The sequence below is a fragment of the Fulmarus glacialis genome, unplaced genomic scaffold, assembly GCF_000690835.1.
Source record: "Fulmarus glacialis isolate BGI_N327 unplaced genomic scaffold, ASM69083v1 scaffold9558, whole genome shotgun sequence".
Classification (NCBI taxonomy): Eukaryota; Metazoa; Chordata; class Aves; order Procellariiformes; family Procellariidae; genus Fulmarus; species Fulmarus glacialis.
In genome coordinates, this window is record NW_009227585.1 from 1 (window position 1) to 21,304 (window position 21,304).

General features: G+C 39.3%; 1 protein-coding gene across 1 annotated transcript in view; it reads left to right on the forward strand.

The window, feature by feature from the left end:
- Window positions 1-513: 513 nt before the first annotated feature.
- Window positions 514-21,304, forward strand: part of ANO2 (anoctamin 2, calcium activated chloride channel) — a 33,868-nt gene continuing 13,077 nt past the window's right edge. Inside the window, exons 1-4 of the mRNA XM_009583194.1 lie at window positions 514-617; window positions 1,948-2,005; window positions 2,875-2,975; window positions 11,480-11,628. Of these exons, the coding sequence (XP_009581489.1) occupies window positions 1,997-2,005; window positions 2,875-2,975; window positions 11,480-11,628 (259 nt within the window). The 5' untranslated portion in view covers window positions 514-617; window positions 1,948-1,996. The remainder of the gene's footprint in view (window positions 618-1,947; window positions 2,006-2,874; window positions 2,976-11,479; window positions 11,629-21,304) is intronic.

A 21,304-nucleotide genomic window follows, 5' to 3' on the forward strand; every position in this document is an offset into this window, starting at 1 on the left:
TTTAATAATATAATAGATGTCAAAGTAAATGACAGAGGAGGTCTGTGCTAAGATTTCACAGATGTGGCCTGAAGCAGAGGAAGGTGATGTGGTCTGCCCAGGTCTCTCAGCAAGGCAATGAAAGAGACTGGAAAAGTGAGGTATTGTCAGGTCCAGGCCAGGTGTCATGATCTGTTGGGTTTTTTGCCACCAAGCATATTGGATAGACAGCCAAGAGCAACTTGGGATAAGCTGTCAGAGACCTATCAGATAATCAAGTTCATTATGTTGTCATTATTAATGTTTCTATCAAAGAATCTTCAATTTCCATCTGGAAATTTGGAAAGACTCTCTGGAAATCAGGAGGCAGTGACAGAGCTAGTGTGCATTGGTACAAATTAAAAGTACAAAAGGAAAAACAGTGTGAGCTCAAAGTTTGCAGTTTGGTTTTGTATTTGGGGATATCAGAGATGTTTACATATTTACTAATTGATTTCTCTGGTTTGCTTCCCCACTCCTCCCCCAGAGGTACCAAAAACAGAGAAAACTTTTGAGGAAAGACTGATTTTGAAGGCATTCCTACTGAAGTTTGTGAATTCCTATGCACCAATTTTTTATGTTGCCTTTTTTAAAGGAAGGTAGGATAAATGTCCTTTACATATAGATATTTATGTATATAGGTATTTATATGTATATATATGTCTATATTAGTGGATCTGTGTTTAAAAATGGGCACAAAGGGCTACCTAACTCTCAGACTGGCCACTTTCACCAGCTATGAAAAAATATCATAAACAGGGTTGTCTAAAGCTTGCTTTTGAATGTCAGGGCATGATGAGTACTGTCCTGTCTCTCTTCTAAGTAGAGCATTGTTCTGAAATGCAACCATTTTAGTTTTCTTTCTAAAATAAGAATAATCCACACCTCAGAAAAGAATTCCTTTTAGTTAAAAAAGGGTGTTGCATTTATGAATGAATGGTAGTGCTTACAGGTCTTCACTTTCCACATTTTAACAAATTTTTCTTGAAGCATCATTTAGCAAAGAAAGATTTTCCTGTTTCATTTAAAATTATGGAACTAATTTATCTATTACTTTTTCAGTGTTTTGCACTATTCGCCCGTATCAAGTTAAATTAAGAAGTAGTTATAGTCAACTGGAAGTTGCGTGTTTTGGCAAATGAACTGATTGACCAAAAAGCTAATTCAGCTGTCCTGCTAAATAAGTGTGACTTCCTATGGGTTCAGGATCATTGTCTTTTGGGACCCAGTTATCCACATATAACACATGCTTTTGAATGGGAAGCTTAAAATGATTGTTTGCTCAAACTTTGGCAAAAATGTTTAAAACATCCTCTGGATCCTGTTTCATACCATTTTTCTGTTCCTTTGTGGGGCTGTAAAGTTTGTTAATCTATATTCTTCACTAATCCTATTCAGCATCATTGATTTAAGAATTAATGATACATTTTACCAGCAGTTGTAAATATTGTAAGACATCAACGAAAAATATCACCAATTTCTTTCTTTTTTAACAATTTTTTTTGTGTTTTATGGTTATAATAAAGTCAATCTCACTGTTTCTCCCCATGTAGTCAGAAGGGCCTTGACTGTGTATAGATGTGTAAATAACTCCACTCAGGGCATTACTCAGATGTAAGAGAATGTGAGTTAGGATATGTGTTCCCAGTTTTGTTTGTCTAATCAAGAGAGAGATTATTATTATTTTTTAGCACAGAAAAATATTTTATTAAAATTATTTCATCAAGATGTAGTAGAAAAACATTTGTAAAGGCTTACTACTTTGAAATAATTTTAAATAATTGAAGTTGAATTGATATTGAGTCTTTTAAAATTCATGTTGAAGTAGCTAATTCTGAAATATTTTAGCTGATATGAATAACAGTTATGATGTTAAAGTTAACTTTTTTTGTATTTTTATATTATTTCATATATTGTTATTGCTTTCAGATTTGTTGGCCGTCCTGGTCATTATGTATATGTGTTTGATGGTTATCGAATGGAAGAGGTAAGTACATATGAAATTCAAACTAAAAAATCCTTAACAAAAAGAGATATGTGTACAGTGTATTTCGGTGGAGTGTAGACAATAAGGGAAAAATAGAAAACCTGTTAAAAAAAGATGTTAAAACTTCAACATAAATAGACAAACCCCAAATTTTCCATCTGAGGAACCTGTATTTTCTTTCTTTCTGCAGTTTTGAGTACTTAACGGTCTTTCTTAGGTGAAGCTTCACCATTCCTATGCTTTACAACTGGGCACTAAGGAGCAAACATTACATGATTTGACTGAGGCCCTTCGGAAACCTACGGCAGAGCCGGAACTTGAATCTGGCTTCTCATTCTGTAGATCACTAGAAGTCTAGCAACTTTAATAGCCTAAAAAGCTATAGCCATTTTGTGCTAAACCTGTAAACATTTTTTTTTTTTTTTTTTAAAATTCGTTTTAACTGCTGCGGGTATTCCCTTGAAAATCGATAGACTTACTCAAGGTTTTACAATAAAGCTTACACATAAGTCTTTGCAAGATTGAAGACTTTCTTCCCCCTTGGGAGACATCCGTTTGGAAGAGTATTGGTGATACTGCATTATGTTTATTACATTGATTATATAGTAAATATTTAAAAGGAAATATAGTAGCCCCAGGGCACAGTAAGTTATTTCAGAGCTCTGCATATTTTCCATAATACAGTTTTATGAGTGGAGATGAAAAACCTTGTTAGGCATACAATAGCAATGATCGACGAGCTCTGTGCTCCTGTGCAAATTGGTGGCAGGGGCGATGGGCACATATAGACATCGGTAGCTCTCCCAAGTGGGTGCTTTTAAATTAATTCTCTTACTCCTTTCACAGTCTACGGTTTTGTTTAATTACAGTGTGCTCCAGGAGGCTGTTTGATGGAACTCTGTATTCAGCTGAGCATCATTATGCTTGGAAAACAACTGATTCAAAACAATCTGTTTGAAATTGGAATCCCGTATGTATCCCAGCCCTCTCCATTACTATGCGTTATTCCTAGGACACAGTAAATTAAAGGCTTGATCCTTATTCAACTGAATGGGACTTTTGCCACTGCCTTCAGTGGGTTCTAATTGAATGTGATAATAAATCACATTTTTGGTTGTGATGAAATGATCTGGCTGTATTTTATGTTGAATAATTGGCTATATCTGCAGTAAATGGCTTAAAGAAAGTGATTGAATATATCAAATAATTGATCTAAATTAATTTTAGAAACCTGGGAAAACAGGCAAGGTATGATAGATCTCTTGGGAAGTTTTAGAGAAGCTTTCAGGGCAGTAGTATTGAATACAAATTAGTATAAAGTGGAGGAGAGATGGCGTGTAGAAAAGCAATAGCTCATAAAAGATGTTAAAATGTATTATTTGATCTATGACTATTTTACGGGTTTACAGATGAAGTCCACACATTTCTAAGGGGCCTGTATGTCAGTATGATGCAGGAGCTAGAGGATGGGAGCGAAGCTGACACGCTGCTCGGTGGCTGTCTGCCTCAGGATGCTTAGTGCACCGTGTCTCCAACCTCTGCTCCAAATACAGCAAGAAATCTCTCTTGGTCTGTCTCCAGTGTCAAGGGGATCTTCAGGCACTGAGAATCCACTGAGAATGTCCTGCTCCTGCCTCTTGGGAGGTTTGCTCTTGTTTCTGTTAACTGAGTCATCCTTGGTGGCAGTGGTCTGTGAAATGTTGTATTAGATGAAGGGTCTGGCTTCGATGCAAGCCTCAACTCCACTGAAGTTAGTCAGAATCTTTCAACTCTGGTGTCAGTAGCTTTTGGATCACATCCCTAAGGAAGGTCTTGAAGATGCTAACTAGAAACCAAGATGAGTGATGTTTAAAAGATTGTGAAATATTTTTAAAATGAGCCCTTTTCCTCCCTTTTCCTAGCAAGAACTTTTTGGGGGAAGTAATTTAAATAGAGAGAGAAAAAAAATTCCCAAACAAATCAAATGTGGGTTATGGATGGTTTCATTATTCTTGTGTCAAAGTTCAATAGGGAGGCCTGTTTTCTGTCTACATCTCATTGAGTTTACAGTTTATTTTGAGAAAAGGGTGGTAAATCATTCCCAAAATGTCTGACATGTTGAAGGTTTAAAGCTTTCTCAGTGTAAACCTCATGTGATTTTTTTTCCGTCTTCCAAAAACTTACTGCTACTGGACTTTTTTAATGGGGATTTTATGATGTTAGAAATTCTGTATTTATTATTTTTGACTCATGAAAGCAGAGGCTGATCCAGTCCAAACAGAAAATTCCTGTCAAATTATTTCTCAATTCCCTCACTACAACTCTTGGTGCAAGAATGTGACAATTTCATCCCATTTTTCTCCCTCATTTCTGCTCCCCCACCCTTCTGCCAACAACCTATGGTGGCCTCAAGTTTTAAAACTGAATAACTGTTTAAAAACAAACATACTTTCATCCTCTTCTTCCCAGAGAAATACCTCATTTCAGTCACAGTGCTATCTTGTCATCCTGGAATAAGCACATCTGGCTTTCCCTCTGCTTGTCTGCATTCTCAAAAAAATTACGTGTATATGTGTAGGGCTCGGCCCTTCTCACCACACCTGATTGCACCAGGAGAAGCACAGTGCTTTACTGGACATTTAAGTTAATTAAATCAGAGTTAGCCTTCTGTTTCTGCATGGACCACTCTACTGGTTTGGACTAGATCCTTAATGGTGCTTTATTCTACCTCATCTGCCCCACATATACAAGCACACAGACACACTTTGAGTACCGATCAATCAGATTTTCAGAGGGCTGTGCATAGGTCTGATGGACACATATAAATCCAGACCAAAAGGGTCTCCAAACATGCATGTGTTGCACAGGTAGTAGTTCTGGCATGTCTGTGTCTCACTCGTAATCTACTATGTCTATACATGCTGTTGTTAGCAGATGTGACAGATGTATAGATAAACATACCCTCGTCCTCTGCCCTCTAGCCTTCTCGTCTGGCTTCCTGCTGTATCCTATTCTCTCTGTTCTACTACCTGTTCTCCTTGGTAATGTCTTACAGTCAGCTCATCTCTGTTAGATCATCCTTTTTCTACCAACAAGTTTTTTATTTTCCTTCCCAGGATATCTCTGTCTTCATCGGGCCCTTGTTCTATTTTCCGGTGTCTACTTTTGCACAGGCTATGCACTGTGATGAACAGTCCTCCTGTGGCAGAAAGATAGATTAATCTTTTCTATCTCCAGTTTCAGCAGCTGCAATTTTTTTTCCCCTTGCCTTGTGCCTCTTTGGAGGGAATGAAAGTCAGAGTGAATAACACGGATTCTTCCATTGGCTCCCTGTATTTTCACTGGGGGCAGAGTATAAGTGCTACAATCAACCTTACCCATATGGAGAGGCAGAAGGGACTATCGTAAATGGTCATTTGTTCTTCAGAATCTGGAACTGTCCTCTACATGTCTGTAACATGGAAGTATCTCTCTGCTAAATTATATAATGAACCAGGTCAAAAGAGTTTTCTTCCTTATTGAAGTCTTGGGATTTCAGGATTATTTTCAGAAAACCTTTTGACTTCATTCACCATAAAACCCAAGGCATTTTAATTGCTTTGCAGAAGATTATAAAGCCTTATTCCCATTTGCTGTCTCTTTCAATGATAGACTGAGTTTATAAACAACAGCCATCCATTATGTCTCTAGCGCCCCAAATGTTGCTGCAATTGGGAACCATCATTCAATGTCTTCATTCTGGCTTATCCATGGTGCTGGCTGAAGAGTTACGGAGTTAAACTTCAGAGGGCAGCCTTGCATTGTTTGGGGTCATTGGGACACATCCTTGCTTTTTCCTTCAACGTTTCTGGAGAAACTGCTGCACAGCTATGACAGATGTGACTTGCTGGTCTTCTAAACCTTTCTGTGATTTCTTTTTCAATTTCTGCACCCAAGAATATCAGAACAGCTAGGTAAATGCAACAACAGCTGAATTATGGAAAACTAAGCCTTCTTGAATTGAAACGCATGTTCTGTGGGACTGGAATTAGCACAAATTTAACATATGTAAATATGCCACAGTTCACTCAAATGTATTACATACTGTAATTCTTTCACTGTTGCCACAAGAATTGACCCTAAAAGGCTGCAGGGCTTGAAAGCCTTAACCTAGAGTTCCTTTAAATCTCTTTTTCTTCAGTTCTGTTTTTCTGAACTTACTGAAAAAAATCCATGTGGTTATTTTATTACTCTTTGACCCTGGTGATAAACTCTTAGGGTGAAATCTTGGCCCTATTGAAGTCAATGGCAAAACTCCCATTGACTTTAGTGGGGCCATGATTTTCTTCTTTTTATCCAACATCAGTTTCCATCACTTACTTGAAAATATACTTAACTATGCTGGATGAGAATACCACGAGTTAATAAAATCAATTTAAAGACATGCTTTCATAGCTATCATCTTTTTTGTTGCCTTTCACATTTAATAAATTATTCTTAATTAATGGAGTGGGTTTTTTTTCTTTTTTTGGTTGTTGTTTTCTTCTGTTTGAGAAATCAATAAATCCCAAACACAACTGAAACTCCTGTAGAATCCAGGAGGTCTGAGTGTGCCAAGAAAGCGTGACTATACCATAAATTTGTGGAACAGGATGAGAGATTAAAGTCTTCTTGATGTCCCCTTGTCTCCTTCTTGTACCCCCTACCTGTGAACATGAGAAGGTCTCTCCTTATGTGAACAGACTGTAGAAATATGACTGAAGAAAAGCCTGGACGTTCAGTGGTCCTTCCCCAAAGCAGCAAACAAAATTACAGGCAAGGACACGAGAGTGAGTCACTGCACTTCCTTTTCTCTAGATACAAGTGCTCATCAACCTAACAGTCTTTTCTGTCTAGCTTTCTCCCTGAGCCCTTTTCTATCATGCTACAAAGGAAAGAGCATCAACTGGAAAGATAGCCTTAAAAACCACCTGATATAAATAATCATTAATCCCTGGCAGATGGATTCTAGGGGGTTTCTGTCTTTTCATGTAGAGTCTCCATTTGCATCTCTGTTACAGCAAGTATTGCCTTGGATACTTAAAATCCAGTTATTGGTGACTGTCACAGGTGATCTGCCTTTGCAGAACCCAAGGGCATTTGTTAACTGAGAGTCTTGAGAAATTGGTAAACTGATCCTCAGTTCCAATCTTTCTGGCAAGCTCTGGTGGAGATACATCGTGAGGACTGCACAGCCACCGAAGACACAAAGACTTGTGCCAACAAAGTAATTTTCCTGCATCTGTCCTATTTCAACCTGCCTCCCAGCTGCCCTGCCTCTCCAGCCTCCAGACGTTCCACTCTGTCTCACTCCACAAATTTCTCATTTTTCCCAAGTCACCTTCATGTCTTATCCTAGATCCCCCAAATCCTGCCACTCCTTTTCCTGCTACTGTATGAATAGAGTAACTGTTGAATCATCTGTCTGTTTTTTTAAAGGGAGGATTCATTTAAGTGCACCATGTGCTTGCAGCCCAGCCAGGATTACTTGATTTTGATTTCTCTCTCCTTTTCCTCATCTTTTTTCTCAAAATCTTGTGGGTTCTTCAGGGGTGGGGCATTTTCCTGTATGATTTTTTGCTCTCTTCAGATGCTGATTACCTTGCATAATGGGATGCTTGTTGGTTATATTAGGAATTACAAACAGCATAATTAAACCATGTTCCCACCTCTTATCTAACACAGCAGTTCGGTGCCAATCCCTTGTGAGAAACTGCAGCATCATTTTTAACTGATCTAGACATAGCCTTCTGATAAAACCCTGTTCTTCATTTTCTTTCTCCCTGATCCTACATTCATTCTTCCTTCATGCTATTGTCTCCTCAAGAATGTATCTTGCTTTTTGATATTCTCTGGCAAAAGGACCAGAAATAATGGCTATTCTACAGTCCTACTGTTTCCTCTGTTTGTCCAGATTCATATGGCTACTAGTGGGGTCCTGAAACTTTGCTGCATGTGCCTCTTCAGCACAAAGCTTCTCGGAGACTCATCCTGAATGAGCAAACCTATCTCTTTCTCACTGGTGGGGCTGCCTGGCATGCAGAAATCAGAAGATAAAATAGCTCTTGATTATCATTGTCTGTCAACTTTGTTTAAAAATGTTGATCTCAGTAATTAAAAAACAGGTTTCACACAAGTGCATTTAAAAAGCTTACTCAGTTTTAATAACACAATCGTATGTGCAGCTATAGAGTTCTGCAAAACTCATTTTCATTGCCCTACTGCTATGTAGCTGGAGAATAACACTGTGCAAATCCCTGTTCTCTGTTCCTTTACCTTTCTGACACATTTCTGTTTGGTCTGAAACTTCACATGCTTGGATATGACACAAAGGTACATTTTTAATGGAAAATTTGAAAGAATTAGTTTGGCTTGCTTTCAGTTAATGATCCTTTAAAAATTACATGAAAATAAAAATAAGAACACTCTTCAAAGCTTAACTCAAAATGGTTAAAAGTACCACTCCTCATGCTGGGCTTATAGATAGCCAGATGAAAAATTTAAAATTATTCTGAGTAACTGAGCCCTGGATTTAGTGTATTCCCAAATAAACATTAAAAACAACAACTATTGTTTTAGTTACTGGGTTCTCAGGGGAGTTATGTGTATGCATTAAACTCCATAACTCGACTCCGTGGTGCTATAACCAGAGGATTAGATCACACATGTACAGACTTCACATCTAAACACACCCAAATTTTATCTCAGCTGCTGCACAGTGACAGCAAGATGCTCTTCAATCTCATCTGCCCATAGAAATGTGAGGGACAGTTATAGCTCATATCATTTTATTGGAATAGAAATCAGCACTCTCTTGAACTTATTGTTCACTGCCCTCTGAGAGTCCTTCACATTAGGAAATTAATTGGGATATGCTGGAAGAGCATCCTGGGAATTCTTTGACTGTTTTAAATCCTGTCCCCAGCCTCCTACTCTCTGAATACTACATCACCTCTGTCACAGACAAGTTCCCTTGATTGCCATAAAAGCAGAGGGGGGGAAGGAAATTTTAGTGTCTTGAAATGGCTGAGTTTGCATGATGTAGGAGCTAAATGTTTTTGTAAGGATCCATCTAATTCTTTCTTGTGAAGTATTTTAAATATCCCCACCCTTTTATTAAAACTGTGTAAACTGAATGTTCTGAGTACCTGAAGTATTTGGTTAGCCCCAGTATAACTGGGTATTGCCAAAGTACTGAGGATGTAATCGTCAGACTTATGAGCAACATCTTAGCTGCACCTGGAACAAAAGCTGGAGTTGATCTGTTGATTTTTGCAGCTTTGTGATCCTGGGACTGACAGGGCCTGATGCAATCTAGATCTGTTTTAAGAGCATCTGCCAATCCCCATTTCCTCCATACTGATGGTGAAATTGAATGGGTCCTGTAAACACTGGTCGGTGTAGAAATTCTGCAGCCACTGTGGTCATTTCCAGGCTGCTGTAGAGCCTTGTGCTATGATGTGGTGACACAGTGCTCCTGTGCGGCTCAGTGTATATTCAGGAACAAAGCAATAAACTTACCCAGCAAAGCCTTTAGTGTGTTCACCAGCCAGCCTTGCCCTGCTACTTAAGTTAGGGTCTGAGAAAGCGGTTCTGTTAACTGGAGGTACAAATGAAAACCCCTACCATTTCCCTATACAGTCCTGTCTCCAGGCCACACACCTCTAGTTCAAAGGATTTACAGCAAGCTGTGGGGGAAAAGTTTGTGGGAGAGCCCTGCTTACACTACTGGGAAAACATCACTGGAATTAATCAGGATTTTCACTCATATGGCACATATGTGAAGAACTATAAAATAATGTCATGCATATTTGTGAAAGATCATTTTCATCTGCAATATGAAGACATACAATAAATATAAATCTTGATGTTTTATGCTAATTCAACTATATTTCTCTTCCTTGATTTTGAAGAAATATCTCATTCTATTACATTTTTCCATGGGAATATCTCAATGTGTAAAATAGCATGAAGTTATTGATGTATATGCATTTAAAATGTCATCTGTGAGGGGCATTGGGAATACTTTATTCTTCTTTTAGAGATGGATGAATTTTACTCTGGGATTACACTACATATGAAATTCATGTATTTGTCAGGGAGTGAAATTTGTATCCCCTTCTCAGTGGGACAGTCATTGATACTACTATTCCTACTGAGGTCCAAAGAACTCATTAAATGTTTTGATGTTAGTAGTTATAGAATTCTGTAGTTTCCAGTGGCTTAAGAATAAACTTGCAGAGAAGGTCCAGTGAGTTCCAGTTCTTCCCTAGTGAGTTCCAGTATGGGTTGCATTGTGGAGTACTGAAGAGGCTGTTACTGCATATATCCCAAGTGACACTTTTCTAGCAATAATTTGTTACTGAATCCAGAGCAACTAAGGTAGGATTTCTGTTTGTGCGTGTCAGGAGTGATACACCTCTCTGAGACCAAATTCTACTGCCCTCACTGAAACTCTCTCATTAATCTTATTCTCTCCATTAGTTTGAACCCTGTTTGCACGTCAGGTAGAAGCAAGAGAATTGTGTTTCTCCGGGACGAAAGACCATTAGTAAAATTAAAACTTTGCTTATAGTTAACATTTCATATGTACATATTTTATTATTTTTATTAGTTGTCACATCATTTTGGTTAAAAAAAGGGTGCTTCCCCTTTAAGGTTCCACAAGCAGCATCTTTTTTTTGTCTATTTAGATAAACTCAGGTATATGTGCTTGTGACAAGAGAGCACTGGAACCTGAAGAGCTGCAGGTGTTTTCTGGTGGTCACAGGGCTGGCTTAAGTCAATAATATTCATTTTTAGAGTCCTAAATGGCTTTGGACCTATCAGTATCTTGGAGACACTTCTTTTTTTGGTGCTGCAGATATATTAGCAAAGGTGCTCATTTCCTTTTGCTTTGAACAACGGGCAGTTTTTCTGATAAAATGTTCATAAGTCCACCATGTTTAGGAATTAGTACATTCTTACACCCTCTTTGGTTGGCAATATGTCCAGTCATTTTGACCTTAAAAGCGTACTATATTGGAAGTTCCCAAGTTTCTTAGTGAGGGAAAAGTGCACCTGTGCTAGATATGTGGTGTGAAGGCACATATTGTTTGTTTCTTTCTTTCTTGAGGGAGAGCTGCCCAGTGTGTTGTTTTTGAGAGTATTACTTATCACTAATATTACTTAGGTCCGAGGTGCTTGAGCTTCAGGAAGATGCCCATTCAATACGTATCTAGAGAGGAACATCTATTAAAAAGTATTTGGTTCAATTCCATTTGAACAGCGTTATGCTGTTGTAACTTTCCTCTTGACACAGGAACACAGGAACTGCTGCCCCCAGCAGCCTGTCACCTGGCAATAAGCAGCATCAGAACTTCAGAGGTCGTGTAAACTAAGCCTGTGGGGCGCCAAAGTAATGTGATGTACATTTTGTGCCAAATTTTTTGGGGAAAAAAAAAAAAGGTTGGTTCAGTCTGAACTTTTGTTCCTCAGGAAGCTAAAGAAGCTCTTCAGGAAACTGAAGGATGAAAGAACTGAGCCAAAGGAAATGGACACCAACCAATCAAAGGACCCTCAGCAATGGGATCTTGACTACATCTTGGAACCTTTTACTGGGCTGACTCCAGAATACATGGAAATGAGTAAGTTTTCTGAATTCCCTTTCCCTTTCTGCAATAACCATAGTTTTACATAGGACCAATCACCGTATATCATATGACTGTATGTCATAATTTGGCATGATAAAGGGGGAAAAAAACTAGAGCACTTGTAGCTTTGCAGAAATTACATGCAAGACAGCAGGGCTATGAGACTACTACATTACCAGCATAGCAGCAATGATGAGTCCTAGTGTCTGTTAATACTTACACTGTGAGAGTCCAATGTTCCCAGCTGAGAACAGTGCATAGAAACCATACAGCCACAGAATCATGGGATAGCTAAGGTTGGAAGGGACCTCTGGAGATCATCTAGTCCAACCCCCTGCTCAAAGCAGGGTAAGCTAGAGCAGGTTGCTCAGGGACTTGTCCAGTTGTCCAGTTGGGTTTTGAATATTTCCAGGGATGGAGACTCTACAACCTCTCTGTGCAACCTGGTCCAGTATTTGATCACCCTTACAGTAAAAAAGCTTTTTTTAATGTTTAAATTGCATTTCCTATATTTCAATTTGTGTCCATTGCCTCTTGTCCTTTCACTGGGCACCCTTGAGAAGAGTCTAACTCTGTCTTCTTTAATCCATGCAAGAGGTATTTGAACACATTGGTAAGATCCCCCTGAGTTTTCTCTTCCTGTGGTACAACAGTCCCAGCTCTCTCAGCTTCTCCTTGTACGTCAAGTCCTCCAATGCCTTAATCATCTTAGTGGCTCTTCACTGGATTCACTGCAGTATATCCATGTCTGTCTTGTACTGGGGAGCATAGAACTGGAAAGAGCGCTCCAGGTGTGGTCACAGTAGTGCTGAGTAGAGGGGAAGGATCCCCTCTCTAAAAAAAAAACTCTCTTCCAAATGCGCCCTGGAAGGCTATTGGCTTTCTTTGTAGCTATGGCACATTGCTGTTTCATGTTCAACATGCTGTCCATGAGGATGCCTAGCCCCTTTTTTGCAAAGTTGCTTCCCAGCTAGTCAGTTCCTAGCATCTACTGGTGCTTGGGGTTATTCCTCCCCAGGTACAAGACTTTGTGTTTTCCTTTGCTGAACTTTGTGAGATTCCTCTTGGACCATTTCTCCAGTTTACTGAGGTCCTTCTCAATGGCAGCACAACTATCTGGTGTAACTCCTCACAAAATTAAAACCGCTCATTAATGTTTCAAATGTAGTAAAAATATGTAGATTCCAAAATATAAATATGTATTTTCTTGTAGAAGTAAGTTCCTCTTTACAACAGAAAACTGTAGGAAAATCTTTTTAGATGACTTAGTTCATGACTGAATGTTACATGATGTTGAATCATGTACACAGCATTCCCAGCTATGCTTAAATTAAAATCCACACACATATACAACAGGAGAGAACCTTCAGCCTATAAGAGCTTCTTGGTCAGCTGAAAGAGACAGTGGAATGGAGAATTATCATTCACATTTTACTCATGGAGAGGTGCGGCATGCAGGTATTGAGTTGGCCACACTTTCTAAGGAAATCTAGGGCACACTTGGGAATTATTTCTCACTCTCCCACCTTTCATAACAGTTCTTTAACCAGCATATTCTCTAGTTTTTTAAATAGCATGTGCATACTTCCTCTGCATGCATCACCCTTCTGGAGTGACTGACGTCACTAGTGGCATGCACTGCCAGACATTTGGTCATCTTTCAAACCTGTCTAAAGTAGGAGAAACTCCATTAAAGTCAATAGTATTCTAATTTTGTAAAGCTGGTGCCCACCATGTATATATCTTCTATGCGTACATATGTGCTTGCTGTTTTTCACAATTACTTAAATTGCTGCTAAGCTATGGCAGAGATCAGTACTTTTTCAAGGTTGCTCCACAGTTTGCTTTTCCACATTAAAGGAGATAAGTATGTTGGTGGAAACTCAGATGGAACTGGGAGAAATTATTTCTTGAAGTGGCAAGGTGCCATCAGTTACATATTTAGTAACCACACCATCAGGGAGACAGCAGTTCCTGATTTCCACTAGGTGGGATCCAGAAGCTGGATCTGCTGCTTCACAGAAATACCTCTCTCAAGATGCAATGTCTATCAGAGTGGAACTGTATGCACTCTTTATTATCTGCAAGTGTGGATTGCTGACATCTTAGTGACTTGATCCATCATTTGCATACCGTTAAAAGACTCCGATTTAGGATCTGAGGTCAGTGTGTCCACTGTAAGTCATTTAAGACGTAGCATTAGAGTGTTTTCTGTTATCTGGAAGTCAAGAGTCAAGAAAGAAACTTTAAAGAACTGAGTTTGTTCAAATAAAATATCATTAGTAATTTATTTTCATTTTAACATGTTTAGCACTGTGCCATTGTCCTCAGTAGTTATAATTTGGAAGTCTGGTCCCTTTGGAATCTTGATTGCACTTTGCTCAAGAGAAAATGTAACTCCATCACCCAAAGTTGCGCTGATACTTATGAAATTATGTTTGAAATTCTGAGTACAGCATCTGGCCTGTATAAATGGATACAGAGAGCAAGCCCAACAACTAGGCATTTTTGGTGTAATTCGGCTTTGTAGAGAGTCTTCTGTTGCTGCCATTCAGCTTTCACTGAGATCGTTTGATCACGTTCATCTCCATGCATCCACTTATACTCATCCACTGTTCCAGCAGGAGCAGGTCAAACACTGGGATAAAGGAGTACACTACAGATGAATTAGCCGAGGACAAATATCAAGCATCTGATAGAGAATTCCAAAGGGAAATATCTACATGCCTTCTTTTTCATTCTAAAGTGTGTTTGTTATAAACTCCAAGGAGTATCTCCATGACTCAACAGAACCCAGGAGGACAGAGATGCAAATAATCACCAAATAACTCAGTCTTGCAGCCCTGGGATACAATCCAACTTCAGCTGTCCTCAGGGAAATGAACCTGAGAGGAAGCAGCACGGGGATGCTAGGGAGTAAGTAAGAGGCCAGGCTTCTCACACCAGATGCAAACCAAAATTGCAGTGTACCCCTCAGCCCTGTAGCTGCCTCATGAGTAGACCCTGGAGAGGCAGGAGAGGAGAAAGGGGGAATGGTATGGGTAGGGGAGGAGGAAGAAGAGAAATAATTTAGGCAAACCCAAGCTTTAGGGCATAAAAGTATTCAGGTGAGAACCACAGCTTGTCAATGGGCATGTTATCTAAAACCAGACATCTGTTAAATATTGTATGTGACAACTCCTTTTTTAACAAGCCACTATTCTCAAAATATTTGAGAGAGAATGCATTTTGTGACAAAAAGGGTGAATACCATGTATGGTTTATATATATATGTAGAAATAGCTATATTGATTTATAGATATAATATATACTATATTTATAAATGCATAAATGGGATTTTATATAGTGGTGGATTTATGTAAATATATAAATATGTACGTGTACATGAGGTACTGTATATAATGGCAGATTTGGGGATCTCTTTTATGGATATGTTTGTGGATCTGAACCTTGTCCTCTGTAGTGCCATTAAGTTGAGAAAAAGAAGCCGTCACTTGCCATCATCTCCGTCTCAGTTGTTTCAACTCATCTTAGGATCTGGCTGTGTGTTGCAGCCTCTACTACCTTATCCCCTTCTGCACATGATGATATTTTGTTGAAAAATTCTCCTTTAGGATCATTTTTTTCCATGCATTGCTTCAGCCCAAGATGATTTTTCCTCCTGAAAACTTTAAGCAAACTTCTTCGCAATTTTTGAGTTAAACAATGGTGAAAAAATATAAACATTTCCCCTTGTAAACATTTTCATATGTTTTTATGGTCAGGCATAACTCAGAAATGTCTGCACTTTAACATGCAAAATTTCCTTGTTAGCTAGTTCTCTCTAAGGATAAGAACCTTTAGTTATTGGTAATAAACAAACAGAATAAATACAACTGTTTATAAATATTTAATTTCTTGTCCTTGCACACCTGTGGTAGTTGATCTTATTCATTCCGGGAGCTAAAGCACGCAATCAGTTGCAGCATGAATAGCTAATTACAGTGAAAGCCACTGGCAGGGTAAGGAGGAACCAGACTTCTTCCCAGTTATAATGGGCCAGAGACTGCTGAGTACACTCTGGGATAACCAAGAAGTGTGGCTGACTGATACAGAAGCAGGATGGAGTCTTGACTGTTATGAACTAGAATCCCACTTTCCAAACATTATATACCAGTGCTTTTTCCTAATTGTAGTTGGACCTAATGCAAAGCATCCAGGTGTGGGAGGAAGCTCTTTCCACTCTCTGTTACCTGTGGCAAACTCCCATAGCATCTGTGATGATTCCATCATCCTGATTCAAGACGTCTGTGTAGGAGATCAGCCTTGATTCATTGATGAGGACACCACTTAGATGCAAAGGTCTGCCTTGTTCGAGTAACTTGTAGTATCAGGGTCTAAGCTACAGATGTTATAAATCACTGGACACTAAGCCTGAATTTTAAATTAGTTCCTTGTGCCTAAATGATAGACAATGTTGAGTGCCTCATCCTGCAGCCATTCAGGGATAATTAGGTAGATGCCCTGCAAATGAATGGATGAATGACTAATCTAAACATTTGTTTACAACAGGAGAATTAGCTTCTCAAGTGAAGAGAATAGCTCACTGAGCCTTGTAGTGTGCCACAGCCAGCTATGCCCTGCCCGTGGGATTCAAAACAAATGCACAGCAAATGTAACCCAAGCTGCACCTCCTCAGCCCGCTGGTTGCCCCGGGTCCATATCACTGCACTCAGCTGTCAGATTCACTGCAGAGTGACTCAGACCACCCACGCCGAGAGGAAGCACTTTGTGCAGCTCAGCACTGAACCTGTCAGCTGGGATTGTTGTGAAGGGCATCAAGCTGGAATGGCGAGGCAAGAGGCAGTTCCACAGCCTATTTACCTCTTTTTCTAAATTTGATTTGAGAGGAGGAGGGAAGGGAAGCAAGGCAGCAAGTACAGAGGAAGCTTTTTTTTTTCCCTGAATTGCTTAAAAAGGCAGAATGACTGGGATGTAAGAAGATGTATGATATTAAGGAGAAGAGAGAAATCTGACTGCTGTTTCAGAACTTAGTTCTTAATTTTCACACTGATTTACTCAGGCAAGCTCCCACTGGTATCAGTGGCTATCATCTGCTCAACCAAGAATGAAGCAGCTGAATAAAAAAATGTAGACTGGGCTTACTGTAGCCTTTGGGTTCCTCCATCCAGATGACGATGGTGTTTCATGCAGAGACAGGCATGGAGAGATTATGTATCCATGTGTGAATATCCACTACATTCAGGTTTGTCCTGCCAGGATGCTCCTACTCTAACACCACACAGAAAGCCTCTGACCAAGCTGAGATTCTCGACTTCAGGTCTGCCATTTGCTAGGCTGTACCCTAATCACAGGCAGTCCTTGCCTTTTGTACCTAAACAGAGTTTCTTCTACTAATTTCTATCAAAAGGGTTGACATGTGCCTTTTCTGAAGGAAACCTGGAGTCTGGCCCTCTCACAATGAGGCAAATCATATATTCTCTTTGCATTCCCTTATGAAGCAGATTATCCCTGGTGAGGCACCACTTGTCTGAGGGACAGTGTTTGGAACAATGTCAGGATGTGTTTTGCAGTACGATATGCCGCAGGCAAAGGAGTTTTTGATGATAACTATCCCACTTCAATTTTGGAATGGCCATTTTAAAGCAGCTGGGATTTCCTTTTATTCTGATTTATTATACCAGGAAGCATGAAGCCTTGTAGCTGAGGGGCTGTAGGAAGCTTTCTCATCATTTGGATTAGATGTCGTGGGAAGGGGAAATGTTACTTTTGGCTGGTCTGTTGACTTCACATGCCTCCTCCCCATTCACAAACCCATGAATTTGCTGAGAGCTCTCTCTGCCCCAGGAAGACATACCCAGAGAAGTAAGACTACTTGTCATTTTGCCCTTTTAGACAGGAAAGATGATACATTGAGGCTTTGGGGTAAGAACTTGTGACACTAGGATGTTTCCTGGCCCTAAATAAAGGCTCAAGGATTTTCTCAAACCAAGGCTTTAAAAAGATAATGAAATAGGTAGCTAGGACAGAGCTGGGAAATACGAGGCAAAAATTTATTTACTTTTCATAAACTGTAATGTGAGTTTTCTTGAAGAATTATGCTGCAATAGTTCTGAGTGATTGGCAGAGGGTTGGCAGCTGCAGCGTGGAAGCAAGACACTGGAGCAAATTCAGGGCAGCCAGTGGTAGGAATGATGGTTTCATGGATTCTGACTCTTGCACAAAGTTGTATTTCAACTATTATTAGTTATGAAAGTGAAACATCTAACTAGGAGCAGGTCCAGCAAAATCAAGTACATAACTTTGATGTAACATAGAGCAAGCATCAAGACCAAGGCATTTAGTTTTAAGGTAAAATCCATATATAAATCTAAAAAAAAAGAAAAACATAAGAGGGTAAAACCCGAAGTCTACAAGTCAGGCAGACTTCCTTCCATTGTCTTCAGTGGCATTTTACAGATACTAGTAGTGTGGGAGGAAGAGGTGAACACTTCACTATGGCACATACACTCTATGTTTTCCTTTGGGGAAAGCTTTTGTGGGTCATTTCTTCAATGAGCTGAACTCTGAATCTGATTTCAGTCAGCAGACTGTGCTGAACTTCATTCCTGAACAGGCCTTGTCAGTCAATAGCATGTCAGCACATAGTTTTGATTTGCACCAGTGAAATTTCTGATGACTGTTTGTTTTGATATTATTAACCGATACATATTTGTATTTCCTTAGCAGACACTCTTAAGCAGAGACACTCTTAATGTTCCTGATCAGAAAACTTTGCTCAAGGAATCCTGAAGCATAAATTGTCGTTATTAACATGTCAAATTTGTCATTGGTACTTTCTGTTTCTAAAACTGTGCAATGACTTTTGACCCAGCGCAATATACCAGACCATATCCACTCCCAAAGTAGGTAATATGTATAGCAATTTCCTCATCCAGCTGGTAGCAAGTTTGCAACATGGGTAACTAGCCTGCAGTGATAGGAGTTGGCAAGAAATTGATGTTTAGAGTAACAATAAATATTGCTAATGAAACAAACTTTATGAAATCAGCTCCAAAACCAGATAAATGATGCATGTGAATGTGTGACATTTATGCCACGACTGTTTTCTTGAGAAGAAACTGACATCAGCAATGACTTTCAGATTCTTATTTCATTCTATCTTTCCTTCTCTAACCCCTCTAAGAGTCCAAGATTCGTGTGGCAATTAATTGAAAACATTTTTTCTCGAAGAGAAATAATAATAAAGGGTTTCAATATCCAACTTCTGTTAAAAATCAATGGCAAAACTCCCTTTTGAATTTTAAGAAGCAAATGATCAGATCCAATGTCTGTAGCTACCGACTACCGTAAGGATTAATCTTAGAGGTTTGGAAGAATTTCCCCTAAAGCAGGAAAATCCATCAAAAAGGCAATGTGTGAGGCAGCAAAAGAAAAAAAAAAAAAGAATCATTGAAGAGAAACCTGCATTTTTCTATAATCTCTATAATGAGGATGGGTTTGAAAATACCAGCTCAGCCTGTTGTGTGTAGGCTCGTTGCATACATTTATTACCAAAGAGCAGTAAATTATACCTTTTCCTTATTTTCTCAGCCAGGCTTGGCTGCATATTGGAAAGTTTCTTTTTGGGACTTGGAAAGTTGCTTAATGCAGGAGTGACTCTTCCATTGTTTACATCCAGTAACACATGATCCTATGGCAGATATTATTGATACAGAAGTAAGAAAAAAAGCAACAGAATCATAAACAATTACCTTCTCTTAGGTTACATTTTGATGTAAAAGATACTAGGGTTACTCACACTAGTCGGTATGTAAATTTGGTAGAACCTGAGTGATATTCACTGTGCAAGGTTTTATGCTGGGACCTGATTCTGTATCCCTTACACAAGAACACTAGACAGCAGTCTCCAGATCCATAATTTAAAAGCCTTGATCTGTGCTCTTAGTCGTAATTTTGGAGGCCAGAGTTAGATGGACAGCGTGTGCTCTGTCTGTCTTTATTGGGTTTGGGTTCTGTTCAGGCCCTGTGCACAGAGGAACAGCTTCTGTGAAAAGTGGACTTCTGAGAACGCTGTGGTCTGAAAGACTGCTCTTGATGCTGTTTGTCTTTTATAGTTTTTGTCTCAGGGCCCAGACAGCCTAAGCTAGGATGAGATGTTGCAGGTGTGGCATCAGGTCTTGAGAATCTCATGGGCTGGCTCTGAGGCCTTTGCCTCTTTCCTGCGTAAGTCAGACAGTAAAGGTGACTTGTCCTGGCCACCAATAGTGTGTGGTTTGGGGTTTTTTGCTCATCAGAAATAGAGTCTGTGTCACTGACAGAATATCTAGTCTCCTGCTTTGATACTCCAGGAGAAGGCGTTATTTCCCATGTCCTTGACTTCCCCTTATACACAGCCTTCAATCATTTTGTTCACTAGCTTGCGCCATGATGCTAGGTGATATTCATGTCTGCAGGCTGACCTATCAGGCAAGTAGGAAAGCTATGAAAGAGGCTGGATGTCCAGAGGTCCAACTCCTGGCACAGGTCTCTTTAGCCTTTTGCCTCAAAGCAGAGGAGAATAATCACTCAAGTCAGGTAGGGCTCCTGTGTGGGATCAGAGAGTTGTATGTGAACACTAGAAGAGCTTTATATGGAGACCTTGTGGCATAAGCATGAATGTAAAAAGGGTATTCCAGGGTTGCCATCATGTCCTCCAGCCAAAAATAGGATGTCTCAGCGTCAGCTGTCCTTGATGGAACAGTCTTTTGTGAGTGCCCTAAAAGTATTGTAAATGTTTCCACCGTGACTGGACAGGCATCCACAGAACTCCAGGATGCTGCCACTAGATTGCTTCTGGGACCTGAACTGTACGGCAGGGATTCTTCTCTTTTTAATCCATGCAGCTTTGTTGATGTATTTGTTTGTACAAATACTGACCAAACTAAACAAGTACCTTTAAATTACTGAGGCTCTTCACAGACTGCTTGTTTTGAATGATTGTTTGCTAGTTTAGTACACAAGACCATCTAAATTATGGTGTGCTTGGTTTTGGTTTTGGGTTTTTTTGCCTGCTTTTTGCATCATTTACACTTTCATAAAAAGGAGGCTAGAGGATTGAAGAGATTTCAAGATGGCCACACAAACACTTCTGGCATAGAGTTTTCTATGAAGATATATTTACACAATTGTCCAGAAGTCCTTTGCATACCTTGAGCATTCTTTCATGAACTTGAAAAAAAATTAAACTGCGTTTTCCCAGGCAATGAATAAAAGGAGCTGCAAACAACATCAAAGCAAATGCGTGTGTGGTTTACATTTGAAGCATTGCAAACCTGTCTTTTTTTTTTTTTTTAACAGAATCCTTCCAGCATTATTGCTGCTGAATTCACTTAAAACCAAATAAGGCATATTTTTTTAAGCATTTCACAGTTTTTGGGGACATTACTCTAACATCTGTTTTTATTTCCTTGTTAATTCCTTTTCCTGACTCTGAACATAAAATATTCAGGAAAATATGATTTCAAGGGTACGATGTTTGTATGTTTTGAAAAAGCTCCATCTTAGTGTATGTTAGGATATACTTTTTATCTCAAAGCAAAACAACGAGAATGAAAATCAAAAGGCCGTATGTATAACACAGACATAATACTTTATTGTGCAAATATATTGTCACTGAGAAGAGAAAAGC